The sequence below is a fragment of the Cloeon dipterum genome, chromosome 4, assembly GCF_949628265.1.
Source record: "Cloeon dipterum chromosome 4, ieCloDipt1.1, whole genome shotgun sequence".
In the NCBI taxonomy this organism is placed as follows: domain Eukaryota; kingdom Metazoa; phylum Arthropoda; class Insecta; order Ephemeroptera; family Baetidae; genus Cloeon; species Cloeon dipterum.
In genome coordinates this window covers 34,695,650-34,717,700 of record NC_088789.1, presented here as the reverse complement: position 1 = coordinate 34,717,700, position 22,051 = coordinate 34,695,650, and the positions used below count along the sequence as shown (strand labels likewise).

The 22,051-nt window shown below is 41.6% G+C and overlaps 1 protein-coding gene and 2 long non-coding RNA genes across 4 annotated transcripts; 2 read left to right on the top strand and 1 right to left on the bottom strand.

The window, feature by feature from the left end:
* Positions 1 to 133: 133 nt before the first annotated feature.
* Positions 134 to 7,731, top strand: LOC135943972 (uncharacterized). The gene has a single exon (XM_065490639.1). The coding sequence runs from the start codon at positions 365 to 367 to the stop codon at positions 7,493 to 7,495; it is 7,131 nt and encodes a 2,376-aa protein (XP_065346711.1). The 5' UTR covers positions 134 to 364; the 3' UTR covers positions 7,496 to 7,731.
* Positions 7,732 to 10,849: 3,118 nt separating this feature from the next.
* Positions 10,850 to 12,416, bottom strand: LOC135943553 (uncharacterized). Of its 2 annotated transcripts, XR_010575224.1 has the most exons (5): positions 12,198 to 12,416; positions 11,797 to 11,894; positions 11,593 to 11,740; positions 11,148 to 11,346; positions 10,850 to 10,939 (listed from the first exon to the last, which is right to left on the bottom strand). It is a non-coding gene; the product is annotated as an uncharacterized LOC135943553 (long non-coding RNA). The 2 variants fall into 2 exon arrangements; XR_010575223.1 differs by having other exon boundaries at positions 10,856 to 11,346.
* Positions 12,417 to 18,183: 5,767 nt separating this feature from the next.
* Positions 18,184 to 21,949, top strand: LOC135941777 (uncharacterized). Its single transcript, XR_010575009.1, has 3 exons — positions 18,184 to 18,324; positions 21,627 to 21,717; positions 21,769 to 21,949. It is a non-coding gene; the product is annotated as an uncharacterized LOC135941777 (long non-coding RNA).
* Positions 21,950 to 22,051: the final 102 nt, after the last annotated feature.

Below are 22,051 nucleotides of genomic sequence, written 5' to 3'. Positions count from 1 at the left end.
GTGCCTGAGAGAATGCTCGATATATCGGCTACGAATCACAGTGGCTGGCTGGTTTTGATTCTAAAAGATAAAGGTATATAATGGTATTTTCTTAAAATTTATCAATCTTTAAATAATGTGGTTTATAGAATTTTTAGAAGAGCTAATCAGGATTTTCAAAAGCGAGGATATCAAAAAAGGGAAAAGTCTTCAAGATCTTTTATATCCCTTGCTGATTTCGGAATCTAAGAAGAACGGTGTTTTGCTCAACTCTACGCTGCAATACCTCCTCGACTTCCCCGACTGGCCACGCACTTTCGTCAGTCAAAGTTTCAGTTTGAGGGAATATGAAAACTCGAAGGTCAAAATATTAGAATTTGATGATATGGTAAAAGACTTGAAAAATTCATTTGAAAAGGGCCAAGTTTGGCTCATGAGTTCTGTTGCCGGAGCCGGAAAATCAACAGTGCTCAAAGAAATCACTTACCAACTCGGGAAATCTGACCCTGACTTGAAAATTTTGTATATCTCGCTGAAGAAACATTCATTAACCATTTTGAAAATTCCCAGACTAATCCAGTTTCTTGCGCATGCAACGCTCCATTCCACAGACGATATCAAGATTTTGATTGAAGAGAAAAGAGCCGTTGTATTCTTTGACGGATTCGATGAAATCTGTCCGATTCTCAGAGAAAACGTTATCACGTTGTTCCATTCTTTGAAAGAAAGGCAAGTTCCCATGTTTATCGCAACGAGACCCCACGAGGCTGAAATAATCAAGGAACGAATAAATAGTGAAGTACTTGTAGGGGTTGAACCTCTGAACGAAGATAAGCAAATCGAATTCTTGAAGGTTGTAGCCGGAAAGACCGAAGAAGAATGCAAACAGTTCATATGCGATTTTGAGGAGAAGGATATTTTGGAGAATCCGTTGCACCTTTCATTAATAGCCTCAAGCAAAAGCGAAGGAAATTTGTATCAAATTTATTCAAAGGTCGTTGAAAAGAAACTTGAGCTCTGCTTAGTGAGGGACGGATACAACATTGACGACAGGACAAATTTCTATCTAAAGATGGAATTGGCTTCCAGCCATCTTCAACTGATTGCTTTACGCTTCCTGAAGAATGAGAACCTGATTGGACGTGGAATAAGCAAAGAAGACTTAGAAAAGATGAACGATTACGGCGTCGCGACTGTTCTGGACGGAGAAGTCACGTTTTTGCATCAGACGTTTGCTGAATTCCTGGCCACAAAGCAATTCTTGAAGGATTTTGATTCGTCACAAGTTTTGGATTTGGAGCTGTTCCAAGATTGTACTTCCTCGCAGTGCAGGAAGTTTTTGGACTTATTCTACTCCACTCTAGACAAAGAGGACACGGAGCAATTAGAGGATCACGTGGAAGCTCTTGTAGCTGTCGCCAAATCGATTGGTTCTGTTATTTTCTTGAAAAAGGTTGCTGAGGATAACCTAAGACAGGTTTTCCGAATGGTGAAGACCCGAATTTCATTTCATGCAGAATCAAATTTGTCCATTTGCATGGAAAAAAGCCCAGAACTGTTGATGAGTGCAATCAGCAATGAAGAAATCGCCGTTCAACTGCTGGATATGGGAGTTCTTGATAAAACAGGCTTGGAAAAAATTCTGCCTGACTTGCTGAGGAAAATTGAGGAGAATAATGCGGTTATCATCCTGGAGAAACTGAAAGTAGAATTTTCGGATCTACCAGATTTGATTGATGACTGCTACTCCAACGAATCTGAATCAAGGAAAAGCCTGATGAAAGTAGGATTTACAGCAATTCGAAAAGATTTTGATTTACTTCTCGACTTGCTTATCCAGAATCGAATTCGTGCTGTTGATGCATTTGAAGAAGAAGAAAACAGTCTCTTTACGGCGTGCAGATATGGAAGTGTCAAGTGCGTGAGAGTCCTCCTAAAACACGGAGCTCAAGAAGCGATTTATGGTATTACTCGCTATGATCCACTGAATGTGGCCACAGAATTTGGTCATTTGGACATGGTTAAATTCCTTATGGAGGAAAAACCAAGCGTATTCAAGCGAGATGAAACTACCTTGGTTCTCGATGGGCTGCGAGATATTTGGAATCCGTTCCAATATGCTGTGATGTACGGACGCAAAGAAATTGCCAAATTTTTGCTATCAAAGTGTCCAGCTTTGATTGACATAAGAACGAAGGATGGAAAAACCCCTATGCACTTGGCAGTACTTCTGAGAAAGTGGGAAGTACTGGAATGGCTTGCGCAGATACCAAACATCGATATCAAATCTTTGATCCCGGACGGAGATAGAAAAAATTGGACTCAATTTGAGATTGAAAATCACGAGCATTTCTTGATGCTTCAAGTTGGAGTCAAAGAAAAGGACAAACAGGGGAGAACGGTCCTTCATTACGCTGCAAAATACGGTTATACTGATCTCGTTGCCAAGTTCCTCAAGGCCGGTGCTGACATCGAAGCCACGGACGCTAACGGCTGGAACGCATTACATTTTGCATGTCTCAAAGACAAAAATATTGAGACAATTAAACTACTAAATTCTCGGAGCAAACACCTTGCCAAGACTCTAACAAGAGAAGAACAAACCGCATTGCATATTTTGGTTGAGAATTGTGACATAAATGATTTTGGAAGAGCTATTTCGAGGAATTTAGACATTGCAAGGTATTTGTTTGAAGACGCTGGAGTTGATTTAAGTATCAGGAACGGCGAAACTAATATGGCTGCTAGAGAAGCTGCTGAAAGAGGACTAGACAAATCATTAACCATGTTTCTAAGAGCACAATACATTGATCCCACTGCACAGAAAGACTTAAAGAATTCATCATATTATTCAGCATCAGAAACTGGTGGTTTACTGTCCCTCCAGAAGTGGATTCAACAAGGTGGAGATTTTACAATGAGAGATGAGCATGGACGAACGGCATTGCAATTAATAGAAGAGAAAGGAAAGTTTAGATTATCACTGAAGAAGAACGAACACGAACGTAATGTACAGTTCTCAGAAAAAAAGAGTGATAGCTCGCTCTTGCTTGCCTGTAAACAAAAGAAGTGGGATAAGGTTAAAACCATGCTCAACACAAAAATTTTGAGCATGAACAGGCAAGACAAAGATGGAAGAACAGCTCTACACTATGCTGCAGGAGAAGGAAATTTGGGAATAGTTCAAAAAATGCTTAACCAAAAAGCTGATGTGAGTTTGAAGGACCACAATGGATGGACTGCGTTGCATTACGCTATTCTATCGAGACATCAAGAGTTGGTTCAAAAGTTACTCGAAAGTGGTGCTAAAATCGATTCGAAAACTACGAGAGGAGAAACAGCTCTGCACCTCACAGCCTACAAAGGCTATACAGAATTATCTCGAAAATTGATAGAGTGCGGAGCGGACGTAAATTCAAAGAACAAACATGGTTTGACATGTGTAAACATCGCCACAGTTAATAGAAATCTGGATTTATTGGAAGTTCTATTGGTAAATAATGCTGACGTAAATGCTGAATATCAGTTTTTGGGAAATACCCCTCTTCACCACGCTGCATTAGAAAACTATCCTGAAATTGTGGAAAAGCTAGTCGATTACGGCGCAGATGTCAATTTGCAAGATAAAAAAGGATGGACAGCTCTGCACTTTGCTGCAAGGTATTGTCCAGAACTGATTCAAAAGCTGCTAGACCACGGTTCCGATTTAACTTCTAATGAACAGCAGGAGTGGAGAGCTCTGAACATTGCTGCAGAGCGTAATCAACAACTAAGTCAAAAGCTGTTAGACCATGGTGCTGATGTGAATTTAAAAGAACAATATGGATGGACAGCTTTACACTTTGCTGCAAGGTACAATCCAGAACTTATTCAAAAGCTGCTTGAGCACGGTGCCGATGTAAATTTAAAAACGAAACATGGATGGACAGCTCTGCATTTTGCTGCAAATTTTTTTCCAGAAATGAGTCAAAAGCTGCTCAATCACGATGCTGATATAAATTCAAAAGATAATGATGGATTGACTCCTCTGCACGAAGCTGCAAGATATAATCCAGAACTGATTCAAATGCTGCTTGACCACGGTGCTGGAGTCAACTTGGCAGATAATGATGGATGGACAGCTCTGCACTACGCTGCAAGGTATAATCCAAAACTGAGTCAAAAGCTGCTAGACCATGGTGCTGGTGTAAACTTGGCAGATAAAGATGGATGGACAGCTCTGCACTTTGCTGCAAGGTATAATCCAGAACTGATTCAAAAGCTGCTTGACAACGGTGCAGCTGTAAGTTCAAAAGAACAAGATGGATGGACAGCTCTTCACTTTGCTGCAAGGTATAATCCAGAATTTATTGATAAGCTTCTTGACAACGGTGCCGATGTAAATTCAAAAGAACAAGATGGATGGACAGCTCTTCACTTTGTTGCTAGGTATAATCCAGAATTTATTGAAAAGCTTCTTGACAACGGTGCCGATGTAAATTTAAAAACACAAGATGGATGGACAGCTCTTCACTTCTCAGCAAAGCATAATCCAGAACTGATTCAAAAGATCCTTGACCACGGTGCTGATGTAAATTCAAAAAAACAAGATGGATGGACAGCTCTTCACTTTGCTGCAAGGTATAATCCAGAATGTATTGAAAAGCTTCTTGACCACGGTGCCGATGTAAATTTAAAAACACAAGATGGATGGGCAGGTCTTCACTTTGCTGCTAGGTACAATCCAGAACTTATTCAAAAGCTGCTTGAGTACGGTGCCGACGTAAATTCAAAAGAACAAGATGGATGGACAGCTCTGCACTTTGCTGCAAGGTATAATCCAGAATTTATCGAAAAGCTTCTTGACAACGGTGCCGATGTAAATTTAAAAACACAAGATGGATGGGCAGCTCTTCACTTTGCTGCAAGGTATAATCCAGAATTTATTGAAAAGCTGCTTAAATACGGTGCCGACGTAAATTCAAAAAAACAAGATGGATGGACAGCTCTGCACTTTGCCGCAAGGCATTATCCAGAACTGAGTCAAAAGCTACTAGATAATGGTGCTGATGTAAATTCAAAGATTCGTTCTGGATGGACTCCTCTGCACTTGGCAGCCAGGAATTTTCCAAAATTAGTTAAGAAGCTGCTCTACCACGGCGCTGATGTGAATTCAAAGCAAGGAAATGGATGGTCAGCTTTGCACTTCGCTGCTAGGTATAACCCGGAATTATTGGAAACGCTGCTCGACCACGGCGCTGATGTGAATTCAACACTCAAAAATGGATGTACTGCGCTGCACCTGGCTATAGAAATGAACTGCCCAGAATCAGTGCAAAAGCTTCTCGTGAAGGGCGCTGATGTTAATTTACAAAATGGCGATGGATTCACCGCCCTTCAACTAGCCAAAGCATGGAAATATCGAGTACTGGAGGAATTGCTCCTTGACGAGAGAATTATTTGTAATAATTTAAAACCCACGACAGCTCCTTCAGCTCTACAACTTGCCATCGCTTCAAATAACTTGAAAGAGACCGAAATTCTTATGAATAATGGCAATGATTTTTCTCTTTTGAACAAGTACGAAAGAAGCATTTTACAACATGCATTGAAGAACTTTGAAATGGTAAAATTGTTGCATGAGAAGAAAGGTGAATTATTGAGACAAGTGACAAACGATGGAAGCACTTCCCTTCACCTTGCCATTGAAAACGATGACTGTCCCTTTGAAGTGTTCCAATGGCTCATCGAAGAATTAAAAATAGATGTGAATGCATCGAATGAACTCGGTCAAACGGTTTTCATGATTGCTTGTGGTAAGAATCGAAAAGACGTCATCGAATATTTGTTGGCAAATAAGAGCATCGACTTAAGCAAAGAAGATTTAGGTGGGAGGACTGCCCTGCACCATGCTGTCAGATCAGGAAGTGTGGATTTAGTGCAATATCTGCTTGATCATGGCGCAGATTTGACAAAAAAGGACAATGTACACAGAAATGTAATGTTCTATGGATTGAACAGTTTGCAAATGATTTTATGTCTTAACAAGAAAAACATTGAATTTGTTAACGAAGTGGACACGGTTCAAAACACTTTACTTATTTATGCGATCGAATTTAGTTATATGGTTGAAGGGGATGTTTTTCATTGGCTAATCGAGGAATCCGGAATCGATCTAAATGCCGTGGACGAAGATGGGAATTCAGCAATAAATATTGCCTGCAAGAAGAGAATGTGGGATATTGTCGATACTTTGTTGACGAAGGATGTGGATGTCCGAGCCAAAGATGAAAATGGAAAAAACCTTCTCCACTATGCCGCAGAGTCAGGAAACTCAGATTTGGCGCAGAAGCTGGTCAAACGTGGTCTCAATCCGTCTTTGAAAGACAATCTCGGAAAGAATGCGTTGCACTACGCATTGCAACACTTGGACATTGTCAAAAGTTTGAACAGAGCGCTGGTGAAGGAATTGACCAAAGATAAAAACACCTCGTTGCACCTTGCAATCGGGATGTTTGAATATTCGATTGATGTGATTCGCTGGCTCATAGATGAAGCTCAAGTAGACGTGAACGCTAAAAACGAAAATGGTGAGACTCCGTTGATGACAGCTTGTTCAAAAAATAGATTTGAAGTCATCCAAATTCTCCTTGACAACAAAGCAGACGTCAGCAATCAGGACACCAAAGGAAGAACTGCTCTGCACCACGCCGCAAGATCGGGACACTTTGACTTAATTAAACGGCTGTTTGATCATTTGGCCCTGAAGGAGGTCGAAGATGGCTCGTCGAACATCCAACAGAGTCTCGTTGAGCTCGTCAAACAAGTTGACAAGGAAAACAACACATTGTTAATCTTGGCGATGGAAGGAAGCAAAAAGGTAGACAAGAAGGTGATTAGCTGGCTTATCGATGACATCAAATTAGATTTGAATGCAGTTAATTGCAAAGGCAAATCAGCGCTTCTTCTTGCTTGCAAGCACAGTAAATGGGACGCCATTGATATTTTGTTGGCCAGAGCAGACACTGACATCGGCTCTAAAGATAAAAAAGAAAGAACTCCTTTGCACTGGGCAGCAGCGACTGGAAACCTGGGATTAGTTCAGAGACTGGTCGAGCGTGGCGCTGATTTGACTTTGAAGGACAGCGACGGAATGAACGTGACGCACCATGCCCTGAACGACATCGAAACGGTCAAATTCCTTCACAATCTGAACAAAGGGCTTGTGAAAGAAATTACTAAAAAAGGCAACACTTGTTTGCACCTGGCAGTCATTCGCGGCATAACCAAAGTGATTCGTTGGCTCGTTGAAGACGAAATCAAAGTTGATCTGGAAAAAAGCAATGAGCTTGGTTTGACCGCTCTTTTGCTTGCGTGTCGCAGAAATATGTGGGAGGTCGTCGAGTTATTGGTGGACAACAACGTGGACATTACCAAACCAGACCGAGCGGGTAAAACCGTTCTCAACTACGCTGAAGAATCAGAACATTTTGAATTGGTGGAAAAACTGCGTGTGTTAAACGATGCAAATAAGTGATTTGATTATTTTTTTTCAACTTGAAAGAGAAAAATAATATTTTTTAGCTTATCCGTCGACCTTCATATAAATATAAACTTCGTGTTTTTATCGTGTTATAAATAACTAAAAATATTGTATCTTTTTGTTAGGCTTTTATAAAGTTTGATGTGAAATATTAAATTCTTTATAAAAACTTTGGTTTTTTATTTTAAAAACAACTTCAACACTTGAAACAAATAAAAATGATGCCTCACCTAAGCGATTTTTATGTGAAATTTAATCATCTTAAATTAGTATTAGAATTTTAAAACACATCACCATTACAGCCTCATCTCCAAGACAGGACAAAGTATATAAATAATGCAGCAGGTTGAGTCCAAATCCAATCTCATTGTCAGGTGAGCAGGTCTTGCTCGTCAGGTGTTCTGATTCGGCGGCAGGGCTGGCCTGGCCGAGTTTCGCTCTGGTCCACTGCGACGAACTATATATTTTTCAAAATTTCCTTGTCATTTAATTCTCCCAACCAAACCCATTTGCACCGCGGTTAATCGTCAAAAATAATAAAATATCGACAGCACCCACGGTGGAGAAAAAAGAATTTTGTCTGCAGGGTTGGCGTCGAGGATGGCCTTGGTGGCGCGGACGACGGCGCCGGCCCAGCTTGTGAGGTCGGCCAGGCTGGTCGGCGCCGTGGCTCTGTTTGCGCGCCTCCCGCCCGGGCTGCAAATCAGCGTGTTGACAGTCACTTAAGAGTAAAAAAAACTGCAAACTCGAATTAATTTCCAAGCTCTTAATTCTCTGTGTCGTTTTATATTTGTCCTCGATCCCTGACCAGCAGCATAATTGAAGGAACGATCCGCAGTAATCTGAATATTTCACCATTAATTAAAGGCATTTTTTCCATCTTTAAGCTCATTCAATTTTATTCATTTTTACCGTGGCACATGCCGATTATTCTCGGCTTGCCGCTTTTCGGGGTTGAATAATTTAAAAATTGGCTTTTCGGGACTTATCAATTGTTTACGAGAAACCTTATTTCGACGGTTCTTGCTTGGCCCCTTCTGGCCGTCGATGGAATTAGAGAGAAATAAAAATAATTAAATAATAATCTGAGCAACGATAAGGATGGCGAGCAGCAGCCGGCGCAACGACGAGCTCGAGGGACGGCTCGGCGGCAGTAAGGAGAGTAGAGTCTACTCTCCTTAGGCGGCAGCGAGCGCTTTCGGCAAGATCAACACACCGCTTGAAAGCTCGAAGTTACGAAGTCAGCGGGCACTATTAACCACATCTTTTAGGTTTAGCTGTCATGCAGAAATTTCATAAAACACAGTGGATTTGACAGTCAATGATAATAGTTCTGATGTTCACATTAATGCAACATTTTTCAGCCTGCAGTTTTAGGTTTTTATTATTTTGAGAAAAAAACTCATTTTTGCGCGGATGCAGTCCGTGCGTTGTTGTAAAGGTCTGCCTTTTTTAAAATAAAATAGAAAAATAAATCTGAAAGCTATTTTACTATTTAGAGCTGAATGAAAGATGCATTTGATGAGATGCCAGTAATTTTGGAATAAATTAGAAAGTTATATCAATCGGAAATGAAGCAGCTTGAATATTTTTTACAGGAAAAAAATATCCGGTTAATCTGATGTTTATTTTGAAAGTAGTTCAGAGTCAAGGCCGCTTTTGCGCGTTATCGGAGCAGAGGTTGGCAGTCGGCAGGAGAGATAAAAAGGAGCAGTGAAGCGGCGGCCGGACGAGAGGCGAGGAGAGACGAAGAAACAACGCATCGCCAAGTGTCGTGCGATAAATTTTAATTTAATGGGCAGCAGTTCGAGTTGATTTTTTTTTATTTTCGCCTCGCCCTTCACCTCAACACTAAACACCAAGGTTTTTCGGTCTTGATTTTTATTTTGGAAACGAAATGGAAAATTATCTCGATTCGAGAAGAGAATTAAGGCGCCAAAAGGTTAATTGATGAGAACTCTTTAATTGCGTCTGCTTTCCGCCTGGCAACAGAAAAGGACCATAACTAGGTTAATCGTGACGAAATTGTTAATTGAATGCGAGCAAAGCACAAAAAGAATTTGTCGAATCTAAGGGTGCAATTTTCTGGGTTGCGGCAGTGCCGGTTGATGGCGCGTTGGGCTTGGAAATGAAAGAGGAAAGAAGCGACTTGCGATCGGCGGGTGAGCAGCTGCAGCAGCACGAGAGACGCCGCAGCGGCTCACGCGCCCACCGCCGCTTTTGCCTCACGCGAGAAATAAATAAAGTTGAAAAAATCGATTAATTTTAAAAGCCAAATTTGTTTATCTTTTTATTCTTAAGTTTTACCTGGCATAATCAAATATTTCCAGATTTTAGCTCGTTTCACCGACAAAATAGTTATACAAATAAATAATTTATCACATTTTAACATGGAAATTTTTCTTTTCAAATTCTGAAAAAAACATCTCAAATCACAAGTCTCGTCTCGCTCAATTTCTTGATAAAAACGCGAGCGAAACCGTACCCAAAATAAACAAATTGCTAAATTCAAAGGGTTGCCAACACTCACCTTTGAAGAAAAGCCTGCTCCAGAGTCAGCCTCCAAAGTGCGTCTCGTCCGCTGAGAAGGGAAAAGATCGATTCCGCAGGACTAGTGACAGGTTTGTAATACTCATCGCTTTATAAATCGTGATTCCACTCGCAATTTGCAGCTGAAAATAACCAAAATCAAGCAGAAACTAACTTTAATTTATTACCATTTTTTGCTCTTAAAATGTAAACGTTGCAACAATTTTAAAATTAAAAATATTTTTAACGTCCGAGTTTTATCTTGCTCTTTTGGGTTTATTTTATTTTTGCTGATTATCTCTCTCAAAATAATGCTGCTGTGCCAATAGCCAAGATTGAAGGGGATTTTAAATAAAATAAAGCCGCATTTCATCTTCATTTTAATAAACTAATTAATTAATGCAGAAATTTCGAATAATTCATTCTAGCCAGCCTGTTGAAATGCAAATGATTTTGCACCTTGCGCCGCCGCATTTCCTGCAGAAAAAAGACTAATTCGCAATTTCCACTCGTGTGCTGAAACGATTCCTCCAGCTAAACTTTGAAACAAAATTAAGACTTTTATTTGTGCAGGGATTCTCAAATTTTATTCTCCCATATACTGCAAATTCTGTTGTTAAATTGTAAAAGCGGCTGCAGCGAAAGAGAGTGTTGAAACAGCGCAGTCGAGATGTTTTTTTTTCAAATTAAATGAAAAGTGGGTTCAGGAGAAAGAAAAGTCGCGATTTTGGTCAGCCAACGCAGTGAATATTTATTTTAGAGGTGGATTAGGGGAGGCAAGGGGCGAATCACAGACAATGTTGTGGAAGGTGGTGTCCCTGGCACTCGGCCTCGATCAGCGCTCAGCTCGTGGCGCGAGTCGGAGAAGCGGCGCGACGCCACCGCCGCACCCGCTCGCACGCCGCAACACTGCAACGCAAGTCCAAAATTTAAATCGAAACTACCCTCGAACCAGGCGGAGATGTGGATGACGTTCAAAACAACCTTCCCTGATTGTGAGTCAGGAGGAAGGAATATTTTTTTTAAATGAAAAGAAATTAAATTTACAAACTCAGGGTGTTTACCCCGACGTCAGGTTGAGGACGTCTTAACTAGAAGTGAATCTGGATGAGTATACCTGAAGGTGGTTTCGTCAGGGTTGCGTGAGGAGCCACCTGGTGCTTGCGGCCGCTCAACACTGACGTCTCTCGGACAACGAGGTGTACTGCTGCTTCCCCTCCGAGATGCTGCCCAGGGTGTCCATTTCTCCGCACCTACTACTTCTACCAATCAGCGTCTACCCTCGGCGGGTCAGCGACCTCCTCACGCTCACGTGTCTGCAATTAAAAATAATTTTCAGGGTCCATTTTTTAATAATTTGTCATAAAATGCTCATCTGGCAAATTGAACGCCCTAAATCAAGTTTTTGATAAATTAGAGAACTGGTAATTGCTTTTGCTACCCTGACAATGAGTGAAATCAAGGCCTGCAACCTCGGAAAATGGTTTAATTCAGGTTGAAGCTATTTTTCGAACAAACCAGATCATATTTCAACTGAAATAACATTTTAAAAGCTTGCTTACGTCGCCAACCTGGTGCCTGGACTGGCGGTGGGCCGACAGCGGCGCCGTCCTCGTCGGCGCCACCTGCAGCGTCTCGTCGCCAGCCGAATTATTCACTCACTCGTTGTCAGCACAGTCGACTACATTTTCCGCGCTCCTCCAGACGAACCTGAATTTTATTTTTAAAAATTATACGTGCAAATTCAGGGTCAGGGTGAAACGCACCTTTGAGAGTATTGAGAGACCTGGCGCCACCAGAGGGAAGGGAAAGCCGCTGACCTGCGGCCACCGGCAGCAATTGCTCGCGGTACTCAAGGCTTCATCTGAAAAGGTCGAAAATTAATTATTTTAAGGAAAAACTGGAATGCCCGCAGAGATTTGAACCTGGTAAAAATTTTATTCCTTCTTTACAAAATATAAAAATATAATTTCATTTAGTTTGCTTGTTTTTAAATTAATTAAAATTTAAAATATTGCGAAAATTTAAATTTCAAATGCACGAGCTTTCTCAATTGTCAATTCTAGTCGCAGTGGAGCTAATGAGCCACCACGCAGCCCTGAATCAGTTCGTAGGTGCGCCCTGAAGGGTCGAAAGGCCCTTTAAACCTCTGCAAGGTTTTTTGTACCTTTGCCAAGTGATTTCCGCGGTTCTCGAGCGCCTTTTTGCACTTTCTGGACGCGTCGCCGCTCTTTTTCCGCAGCTTTCCGAGCACCGCCTTGTCCGGCGGCGCCGACAGCGGCGCCGACGAGCGCAACAGCCGCTTTATCCCTCTGCAAAACGCGAGAAACGAGCTAAATCTGCGCAATCCGCGAGACGTAAACACAAACACGGGCTCAATCAGCTGTTCTGCTCGTGCTCGCCGCGAGGCGCGAAGAAGCAAAAGGCAGTGGGCGTGAGAGGTGCTGCCCCCGCGTGGCAACTACCAAAATTATCTGCAGCTTGGCACTACTATGACGTCTCCCAATTCGAACACTTTAGGCGCGAAAACCACGTTTATTACTAAGCATGTATTGCGGCAACAGTTGCGTGTCGATCGCATCGTTTTCTTAAAAGAAAAGAAATAGTAATTAAGATTGAGTCGTATAAATTAAATAAAAATAACGTCGAGAATCAAACGTTGCACCATTTTTTAAGTTGTCTAGGAAATTAAATCCATTCATAGAAAAGCGTGTGTCTCTCGCAGCTCGCAGACCAAAGGCGTATTAAAATTATTTATTTATTAATCAAACTATTACTGAGCTTTAATGATGGTTTTCTTAATTTTTTGAATATTTTCCACGTTGAAATTAATTAAAATTAAGTTTAAAGCTAAGCATGGAACGTGCCAGCACATGAGTTTGTAAAAAATGAGCGGACGAAAAGCAAATTTCCTTTCGAGGCACATTTGAAGGACACGCATCTGCTTTTCAACACGAAAAAGAAGAGAAACGGGAATTGGTGCATCAATTTGGACCTTTCATTAAATTGTATTATAAATTTTATCTGGCTGCTTTTTATTTTTCAATTAAGAGCATAGTTTGGAGAAGTAGTAGAAATATTTATTTGCTCAACTGCGACGCGCAATTATATGTAGTAAACCAAAGGGTTAAACCGGCAAAGAGATGCTTTTTAAAGAGGTGAGAATCATCGCAGCAGAATAATTACATGAAAATGCGGCTGCGATTGCATTCCGTCTTGTTTTTTTTAGACGAGGGGCCAAAAGAGGGAAGTTGATTAGCTAGCGCACACTCGCGCGCAGCCTGTTCGCCACTAGCCGGATGAACGACGAAAAGTCACCACACTCTTCTCTGTTTCTCTTCGCTGACTAGAAGCAGGAGAGAAAAGGAGGCCGAGAGCGAGAGCCAAAGAAGAAGGAGAGACGGACGAGCTGCACTTTTCCCACTCACAATCACCAGTTTTGGTAAGTTTTCCGGCATTTCTATCTCCTTGATGGATCAAAATTATTTTTAATTACGCCATTACGCGCAGAGCCAGAAAGAACCAAAAAGATTGATTTTTTAACAGGATTCCCGCAATGCAAACAAAATTTCGGCCCAAATATATTTTCCAAATCCACGTGATTTTTAAAAGCGTTTCATTATTCTAAAGATATTTTATTTCAGAAGCTATAATTTTTAATTTTTTTGCCGCCAGTTATTTTTACTGAAGAGAGAACGTTTAAAAAAGGAAAAGAATCTCACATTCTCTAATTTTAACCAGAATTTTTTACCGCTTGAATTCCCTCCTAGAATTACTAATTATTTAATTATATTAGCATAGGAATTTGTTCGACTTACTTTTCGCAGTAAAAAGTCCAAAGTTACAAAAATTCTGGGCTGATAAGAAGGGCAGCAGGAAGCATACGCGGCGAGTGTGCTGCCTTTGGAAATCGATAATCGGCGTCAGACCGAACCGCAAACTTTTGGATTTTTGAAAGGAAGTGCGGCAACAAATAGATTCATTTGATAGCGGCTCTATTTCTGTGAATATGATAACGTCTCTAAAATTTAATTCCAAGTAATAATTCAACAAATATGATTTTTGAATGATATAAAGGTCGTCAGGGTAGGTCAGGTCGCAGGTCTCGCTGAGACGAGTCATTTGAGACGTCGTGAGTCGAAATCCCTCAACGCGTTGAATTTCTACAAAAATAAAACTAATCTCGGCGCCGGAGCAACACAGCGCTCCGGTAAAATTTGTTTGGTGAGAGAAAATGGTGGCAATGACGTTGGAGAGGAGACGTTTGACAAATCATTGAAGTTCATTCAATTGATTCAATCTTCACGTTTTAAGCAACTGCGCGTAGCAACTGCCAAAGTTATAAGCAGCTTGCAAGAAATATGACGTCATGCAATTCGATCACTTTAAGCGCGAAAGGCACGTTTTCTTTATAAAAGAGCTGATAGTTCCGTGTTGATCGCGTAGTTTTCAAAAACGACAAACAATGAAATATTAAAAATTTAATAAAAAATTATGCAAATATTCCTGAATGAAATTGGGCACTGCTGAGATGATTTATAATTATTTTGATGTGAAAAAATTAGCCGGTTAATCTTATTTGTTTATGGCTGCTGATTGGAAAGAAGTTGAGTGTCAAAATGTCAAGGCTGCTTTTGCGTTATCACGATTTGTGTGTTAAGAGTGGAGGTTGCGCAGCTGGCAGGAGAAAAAAAAGAACAGTGAAGCTGCGGCAGGAATAAAAAGCAGCGTCGAGAGGAGAGACGGAAGAAATACCGCAAAGCGAACTGTCATGATCAAATAAATATAAAGGAAGCAACTGGAACTAAACACGAGACATGTACAATTGCGTGGACTGTCCCTCTGGCAATTCGAATTTTCCCTCGAAAGGGTTGATTGAAATTTTTGTTGATTAAAATACACATTAGACTTTCATAATAAATAAGGACTTTGTGCGTTCTCGCGACGTAAAATCCAGAGATAAAAAGACGTGTTTGCTTCATCCCCAACGTATGTAGAGAACGTATAGATAAGAAAGCGCTCTCAATATTTAAGCGAAAAGCTGTCCGAAGCAACAGATAATAGGTTATCTCTCGATTTTATGAATGGTTTTCATTATTCGCAAAAATAATTGCCAATTGCACTGTCGGCGCACCCGGAGCGAAGACATTCGGCTGAGCTCGAAATTGCTTCGCACCGGGCGGGCTTCTAGGACCGTCGGCAGGTCGCCAATTATTTTATACAACCCCGTTAAGACACCCCTTTGGGCAGGTGGCGAAATTATCCAGAAATTCTCGGCAGTGCCTGAACAAACCGCGAAAAAACCGTCCTCGACGTTCAAGGGGGAAAATCGTTCCCAAATATCGTAAAATGTGCTCGAAAATATTGAAAAAGCATTAAAACCCGACCTGGGAGCGGATCTCAGCGTCTCAGGTCGCGGGATACCTTGAAAAAGGTCGTTCGGGTATCCCAAGCAAACGCCCGATGAAGGGTCGTGGTTGACGAACGGACGAACAGCCGAATTTAAATTAAAGCAAAACCATTTCTTGCCCTTACAACACGTTAATTTTTCTATGGACGCGAAAATTTAGAAATTATTTACTAGACCGGCAGCGGTCCTTTGCGTGCAATAAAGTCAGTTTCCACAATTTGTAAAAAATCACGAATTGTTTATAAAAGCCGTGTTATCCTTTAGAAGAAAGTGCGAAAATCTTATTATTTAAAGTTAAAAATTATCTCCTTCTAGGATTTTGATTGGATTGGCTCGTATTTGATCATAAAATAATCCCAGATAAATTTCGGGTTGAATGAAGCTCAAGTTTTTCCCTGCAACCGAGATTATGGTCGACGGAAATCATTAAATATTTGGACTTTTTTTCAAAAATTCAGCTGAAAAATTAAAAAATCGGTCAGATTTTGAAACCCCGTACGCAGAGAAGACGCGCGTCACCGTGGGGCGTCGATTGGTAATAAAATCGGTGCTGTCGGGCCCTTAGGGTCCCGCCTGCACTGCGAAAATCAAAATTAGTAATGTCACTCTTGGGTTTTCGACTTTAAAAAATAATAGCTCAGCTCTGATGCGTAGTATATTAAAAAATAAGAGAAATTTAGACTCATCGTGAAATTCTGCGCCTTTTGCATCCGTCGCCCGCCCTCGCAGCCACCAACATCACCAGTATCTGCGGTATTTTAAAAACTTGGTTTCATTTTATTTTTATATTCGTCTATGACACGAGAAGTACACGTAAAGAGTCTTATGTCAGCCCTCACGAGCGATGAGTTTTTTTGCTGCCAAAATTCTATGAAATATGCAACAATCTGTTGTAAGTCTAAAGCTTTAAGCTTAAACCCTAAAAACATTTTCCTATTTGGCTGACCAGACACAAAAATTACTGATTTCAGTAAGTTAATAGGGTTTTTTCTAAAGAACCAGTGGGACATTTAATCAATTATGTAAAAAATTCATTGCATTTTCGTGCGGGACGATCTTTATCATCGGCATTATTCAACATTTTAATTTTTGTTAATTTACTCCAAAAGTGTTCAGTTTTCAATTGGTTTTATACAAGCGAAACGACCCATGAAAGGGTTTTGCGCGATCCTGGAAAAATGAGGCAATATATCCGAGCGCGAAAATGAAGCAGCAAACCGAATATGGCGCCGCTGTGGCCGCTGCAAGTGATGAACCTCGTGACGTCACTCGTTCGCGGCGAAACGACCATAAATATCCGAAATAGCAACAAGAGGGGTGAAACCAGGCCTAGACTGGTGCCAAATTGCTTACCGGGGCTGGGCCCACCGAGCAACCGCGGCCCACTCCAACCCCGCCCTTATACAATAAAGAATTGAATAATAGGAACTTGAGTTGCCTTCGGCCCCACTCCCAACACGGAAAAGCCACTAAAAAATTAGGGCCGCAAATTCTCGTGTACTTATGAATTTTTCTCTATTTTCCTGGATGAGGAAATTTGGAGATCTCACCCAGATCTCGCCTCCACTTGTCAGCAGCGCCGAATCCTCACGAGTAATGAGCCTTGTTCTCTTAGCCATAGATATAAAGAGGGGTTGACGGCTAAGTCAGCGCGTCCGTAAAGCAGGGTTGAGTCTTTGAAAACCATACCTGTGGTTATTTATTGAAGTGGGACGTCGACGCAAGTTCTACAGAGCGGTTGCTCCAATGGTTGAGCGAGGGGGAGAAAGCGAGACTAGCGAGAGCCAGCGTCGAGCACGGTCTACGGTCGGAGGGAGAGTCAGGTGGCGTCGGGCCTCGGGATCCGTGAATGTCTCGAGCCCTCTTCGTGCGGGGTAGTTTTATATATCAGGCTCCTCCCCTCGCTCTCCTCTTTGGGCGCCCAAATAGTATGCATCGTTCACATCGGTAACAAAAATATTGATCGTATTCTCGTCAGGTAAACCCCTGACAATTTTTAACCGTGCATAATTTTTTAAGTATGAATAACAGCATTTTAAACTCTCCCGTTTTGTCAATTTCTTTGATTTCAGTTTGTTTAGTGGAATTGATATATAGCAGCTAGTGAAAACGACGTGTCAGCCATCCCAGTAGAATGCAAGCAGAAAGCAATTATTTCGCTTACTGTCTGGACACGAACACCAGTTTACATTACTTCATTGTACCATCAGAGTATTTGAATCCAAGACCAAAAGCAACAATTTTGAAACCAGGAGTTGCTTGGGTAACTCTTGGACAACATCTCTGGGGGGCTGTGTTGCAATCAGCATGGCATGAATCTTTGGAGGTAGACCCTGACGATGGGTCTTTCCTGGACCAAAGCCACAAAACTGACAAAGATTTCGAGCACTTGCTGACCGAGGCAGAGAGCAAAGAATGTGTCGTTCTTGCCACTGCTTCCTCAGTCGAAGAACTGCAAGTGTTCGTTCAAACGTGCAACATCAAAGTTCCAAAGAATTACAAACGTTTGGATTTTTCTGACGCTTCAGGAACTCAACAACACGATCAGCCGCACCAGGTACGTCAAGAGTTTATTTTCTTTAAAACCACTATTATCAAAGGTATATCTTGATATCTAGAATAGGAAACTTCAGAAAAAAATGATAAAAAACATAATTTTCCACGACAATGTTTCAGCAAAGCGTGCAAATCGGGAGTAGCGAATCCTATCAGCCAACGAAAAATAAGGATTTCTCAGCGCTCTCAAAATGCTTGGAAGAGCCAAACTCTACAGCTAAAAATGTTCCTACAGGAGCAACTCCTTTCGTTCTGTCATCAGAGGACAAAGATATTGTAATGGAAGGTCCGATCGAGTCGCACGATGTCTCCGAGAATGCCGAAAGAGGTAATTTCTCATTGATGCGTGTTTGCTAATAAGATATCTCCGGCATTACTTGCGAGTTCTGTGGAAATCAATCAATTCGTTTATTAAACACAAGTTAGTGAACAACAGATTCTATTAAGTAACAAAATATAAGGTCAGTCATTTGGCTGGCAATTTTTCAGCCTGAGTCAGACTCATCTGATTTTTGTCACAGCTCAAAAAGTGATAGAATTCCATGCTCTTATCACAAAGTTTACAGACACAGCCAGGAAGAGCTTCAGTATGAAATTCTTTAATTTTACAAAGTAAATAGTGAAAGCCGTGACAAGCATGACGTGTTAGCGCGTGCCTGTTTTGTATAGCACACAGCTTTCCTACTCTGGTCAACCATCGCGGGCGTGTCGAAAAATCCCCGGCTCAATCCGGAAAATCTTAAACCACTGATTTTGGAATGAATTTATTATAATTTGTGGTGTGAGGAAGAGCAAATCTATCAGCGAAGTCATCTTCAAAGAAACTAGTTGAGCCAGTTTGTAAGACAATCTCGATTTCATGTACTTTGATAAGCCAAGTGCTCTCTTTAAAAATCTCGACTTTACTGACTCTAACTTGGCAAAGTCACTAAGTGTCAGATGCGGCCAGATCACCTGCACACCATAGCTCGCGATAGGCGCGATTGCAAGATCAAAAAGCTTTACGGCCGTGTTAACGAATGACTTTGAGAGGGAGGTCATTTTAGCCGTGGCGAAAATTGCTGCTCTCCCAGGTAGCACAAAAAATCACTCAGACATCACTATGATGTCATAATCTGACTTTCGTGATATCAGAAAATGACATTTGCAATAAAATCCAAATTAAAAGTGAGAAATGATATCCAAGCAGGTTTTGGGACTCTATTATGCTCTAAAAAGATCACCCAGTCAGAATTTTTCAAAAAATTAATAATTTTGAAAAATCAATTTCTGACATCTGGCTGACATCACTGTGATGTTGGTTTGACATCACTATGATGTCAGACACTTGAAAATTAAAAATGGCCTTAAAAGTTCAGAAAATGTATAATTCGCGCACATCCGAGACAATTTTTTGAAAATTTTAATTTTTTTGGCCCACCTCATTTTCTGACATCTGAGTGACATCACTGTGAAGTTTGTCTGACATCACTATGATGTCAGACAGTCCAAAATTAAAACTGGCCTCAAAAGTTCTAAAAATGAATAATTCGCGCTCATCTGAAACAATTTTTCGAAAATTTTAATTTTCTGGCCCACTTGCAAGCCAAGACCTGTGCGATGGGGACTTAGAAAAATTTGACGCGCGCGGTTTCTCACATTCAAGCGCTCGGTCACCAGGCGGCAGCACCGGCAGCAGCGATCATGCAGCGAGCTGAGCGAGCGAGCCTGACTGAAGTTGCGCGGCCATGTTTTTTGTGTGATAGTGTTGTTTTCAACGGATAGAAGAATTTTTGCGGTTTAAAAAGTGACGGTTAAGCCGCTTGGAGTTCTAAAATCGCAGCAACTACAGACTGCAGGGTGTCAATTCTGGCCGTAAGCATCTAGATTTTGTCCCAAGCAATCACAAAAGGTGAGTTAAGCGGCTCTAGCGATTATGTTTTGCAATGTTCGCAATGTTGAACACCCGTTTTGGTGTCTAACTTAAGGTTTTGATCGGGATTTTTTTAGAATATCGTCACGTTGAGGCGTTTCTCTAGTGCGTGTGCATTTTGTTTTAGGCTGATTGTGAGACTGAGTGGCCCGAGATCAATACTGTCGCTCGTCATGTCCACTTCTCATTTGGACAACAACACGTCGAGCACACTACCCAGATCCATTTCAACCTTTCAGAGGGATGACATGTGGACCAGGGGGCCAGTTTCCTGTATTTCAGCGTAGACACCTCTGCAAACGTGATCGCACACAGCCGTCTTCATTTTCAACGCAGCCGTAAGTCAAATTTTTCGCACTTTTTTAGTGTAAATTAAGAATTTTAATGCAGTAAAAATGTTTATTTACATATTTCAGTGTTCAAAGAACTGAATTTAATTGTGTTTTATTATTATTTTAAGGCTAAGACTGGCAACGTGACGAGCCACCAGTCATCAATGTCATCAACATTGACGCTGTCCGCCTCGTAAACCAGTCGTGACTTGAGGAGCTAAAATATCCGGGTTTTTGAGTTTGATTTCTTACTTTTGAGTAGGGTAACCTAGATGTTTAAATCTGAGCACACTCACATGTTTTTTAATAATAAATATAAATATTATATTCAGAAAAAAATTTATCTTCCATAGTTCGAAGATCAATTTTAATAATTTAAACCTTTATTATTATGTGGGGAAGCATGAAGGGAATTTCCTTAATCTAAAAAAGTTGTATAGAATGAAATTCCTGAAAATTGAAAATTGAACCAACTATAAAATTGAAAAAATGCTGCATTTTATTCCGTCCCGAATTGTCACGCGTCACTTTCGGAAGCATCGTTCGAGATGCAATCGCAGGCTGCCATGGGCAAGAAGGCAATTTCTGGCAGCCGCCGCGAGTAAGGCGGCCACTACCAGCGGCCGCGGCAAGGCGGCCACCACTGGCCACCACGGGTGTGGCGGCCACGACCGGCGGCCACGGGAAAGGCGCTGCAGCTGCATGTAGGGCGGCCATGGTGGAGGCGACCACCACCAGCGGCCACGGTCAGGGTGGCCACCACCAGCGGCCACGGGCGAGGCGTCCACCACCAACGGCCACGGGCAAGGCGGCCACCACCAGCGGCCACGGGCGGGGCGGCCACCACCAGCGGCCACGGTCAGGGTGGCCACCACCGGCGGCCACGGGCGAGGCGTCCACCACCAGCGGCCACGGGCAAGGCGGCCACCACCGGCGGCCACAGGCAAGGTGGCCACCACCAGTGGCCACGGGCGAGGCGGCCATGGGCAGGGCGGCCACCAACGGTGGCCATTTGTCTATATGATATCTGGGTGATTTAAGGGAGGCATCACCCTGACATCAGGGTGATGTCAGATAGATGTTAGAAAATGATATCAGAGTGACATGAGAAAAGTGGACATTTGTACCTAAAAATGATATCACTGTGACATATTCTGATGTCATACAGACATCATAGTGATGTTCGGTATGACATCACAGTGATGTCTGGGTGACATTTGGTGCTACCTGGGCTCTTTTTCATAATATGTTTATAGCAAAACAAGGTCATCGGCATACATTATCAATTTAGCATTGGGAGCAAAATTTAAGATGAGGTTGATATCGTTATCACAAAGTGATTAAATGAAGAGGAAAGGGGAAATAACAGCTCTTCATTTTTTCCAGACGATTCACACATTCGGCCTGAAGGCGTAGCAAATCTAGGATTTTTTGAATCTGAAATAGATGGACGTGTCACCACACAAAACGCAGACAAGTAATTATCCAGAGCTATGATCTAATTAAAAACTAATATCGCTCTTTCAAGTGTTTGTGTCCTGGTCATTCACTACGAGTTCAAAAATGATCCTGAATATTTCCGAAAGGGAGACGCCTGTGACGTAGAAAACCTCAAGACTTCCTTCGGGAAAAACCGGAATTGCAATTTCCGTAACTTACCGTCACCGAACAAAGACACTTTACTCCAACTTCTTGGCGATCAAGAAAGGCTTTTGCAGCTTTTCAACACTCAAGGTAAAACGCATTCAAATTAAAATTATCAAATTGTATGATAATTATTATTTCAGATGAAGTGCCCTCTGTTTTCATGC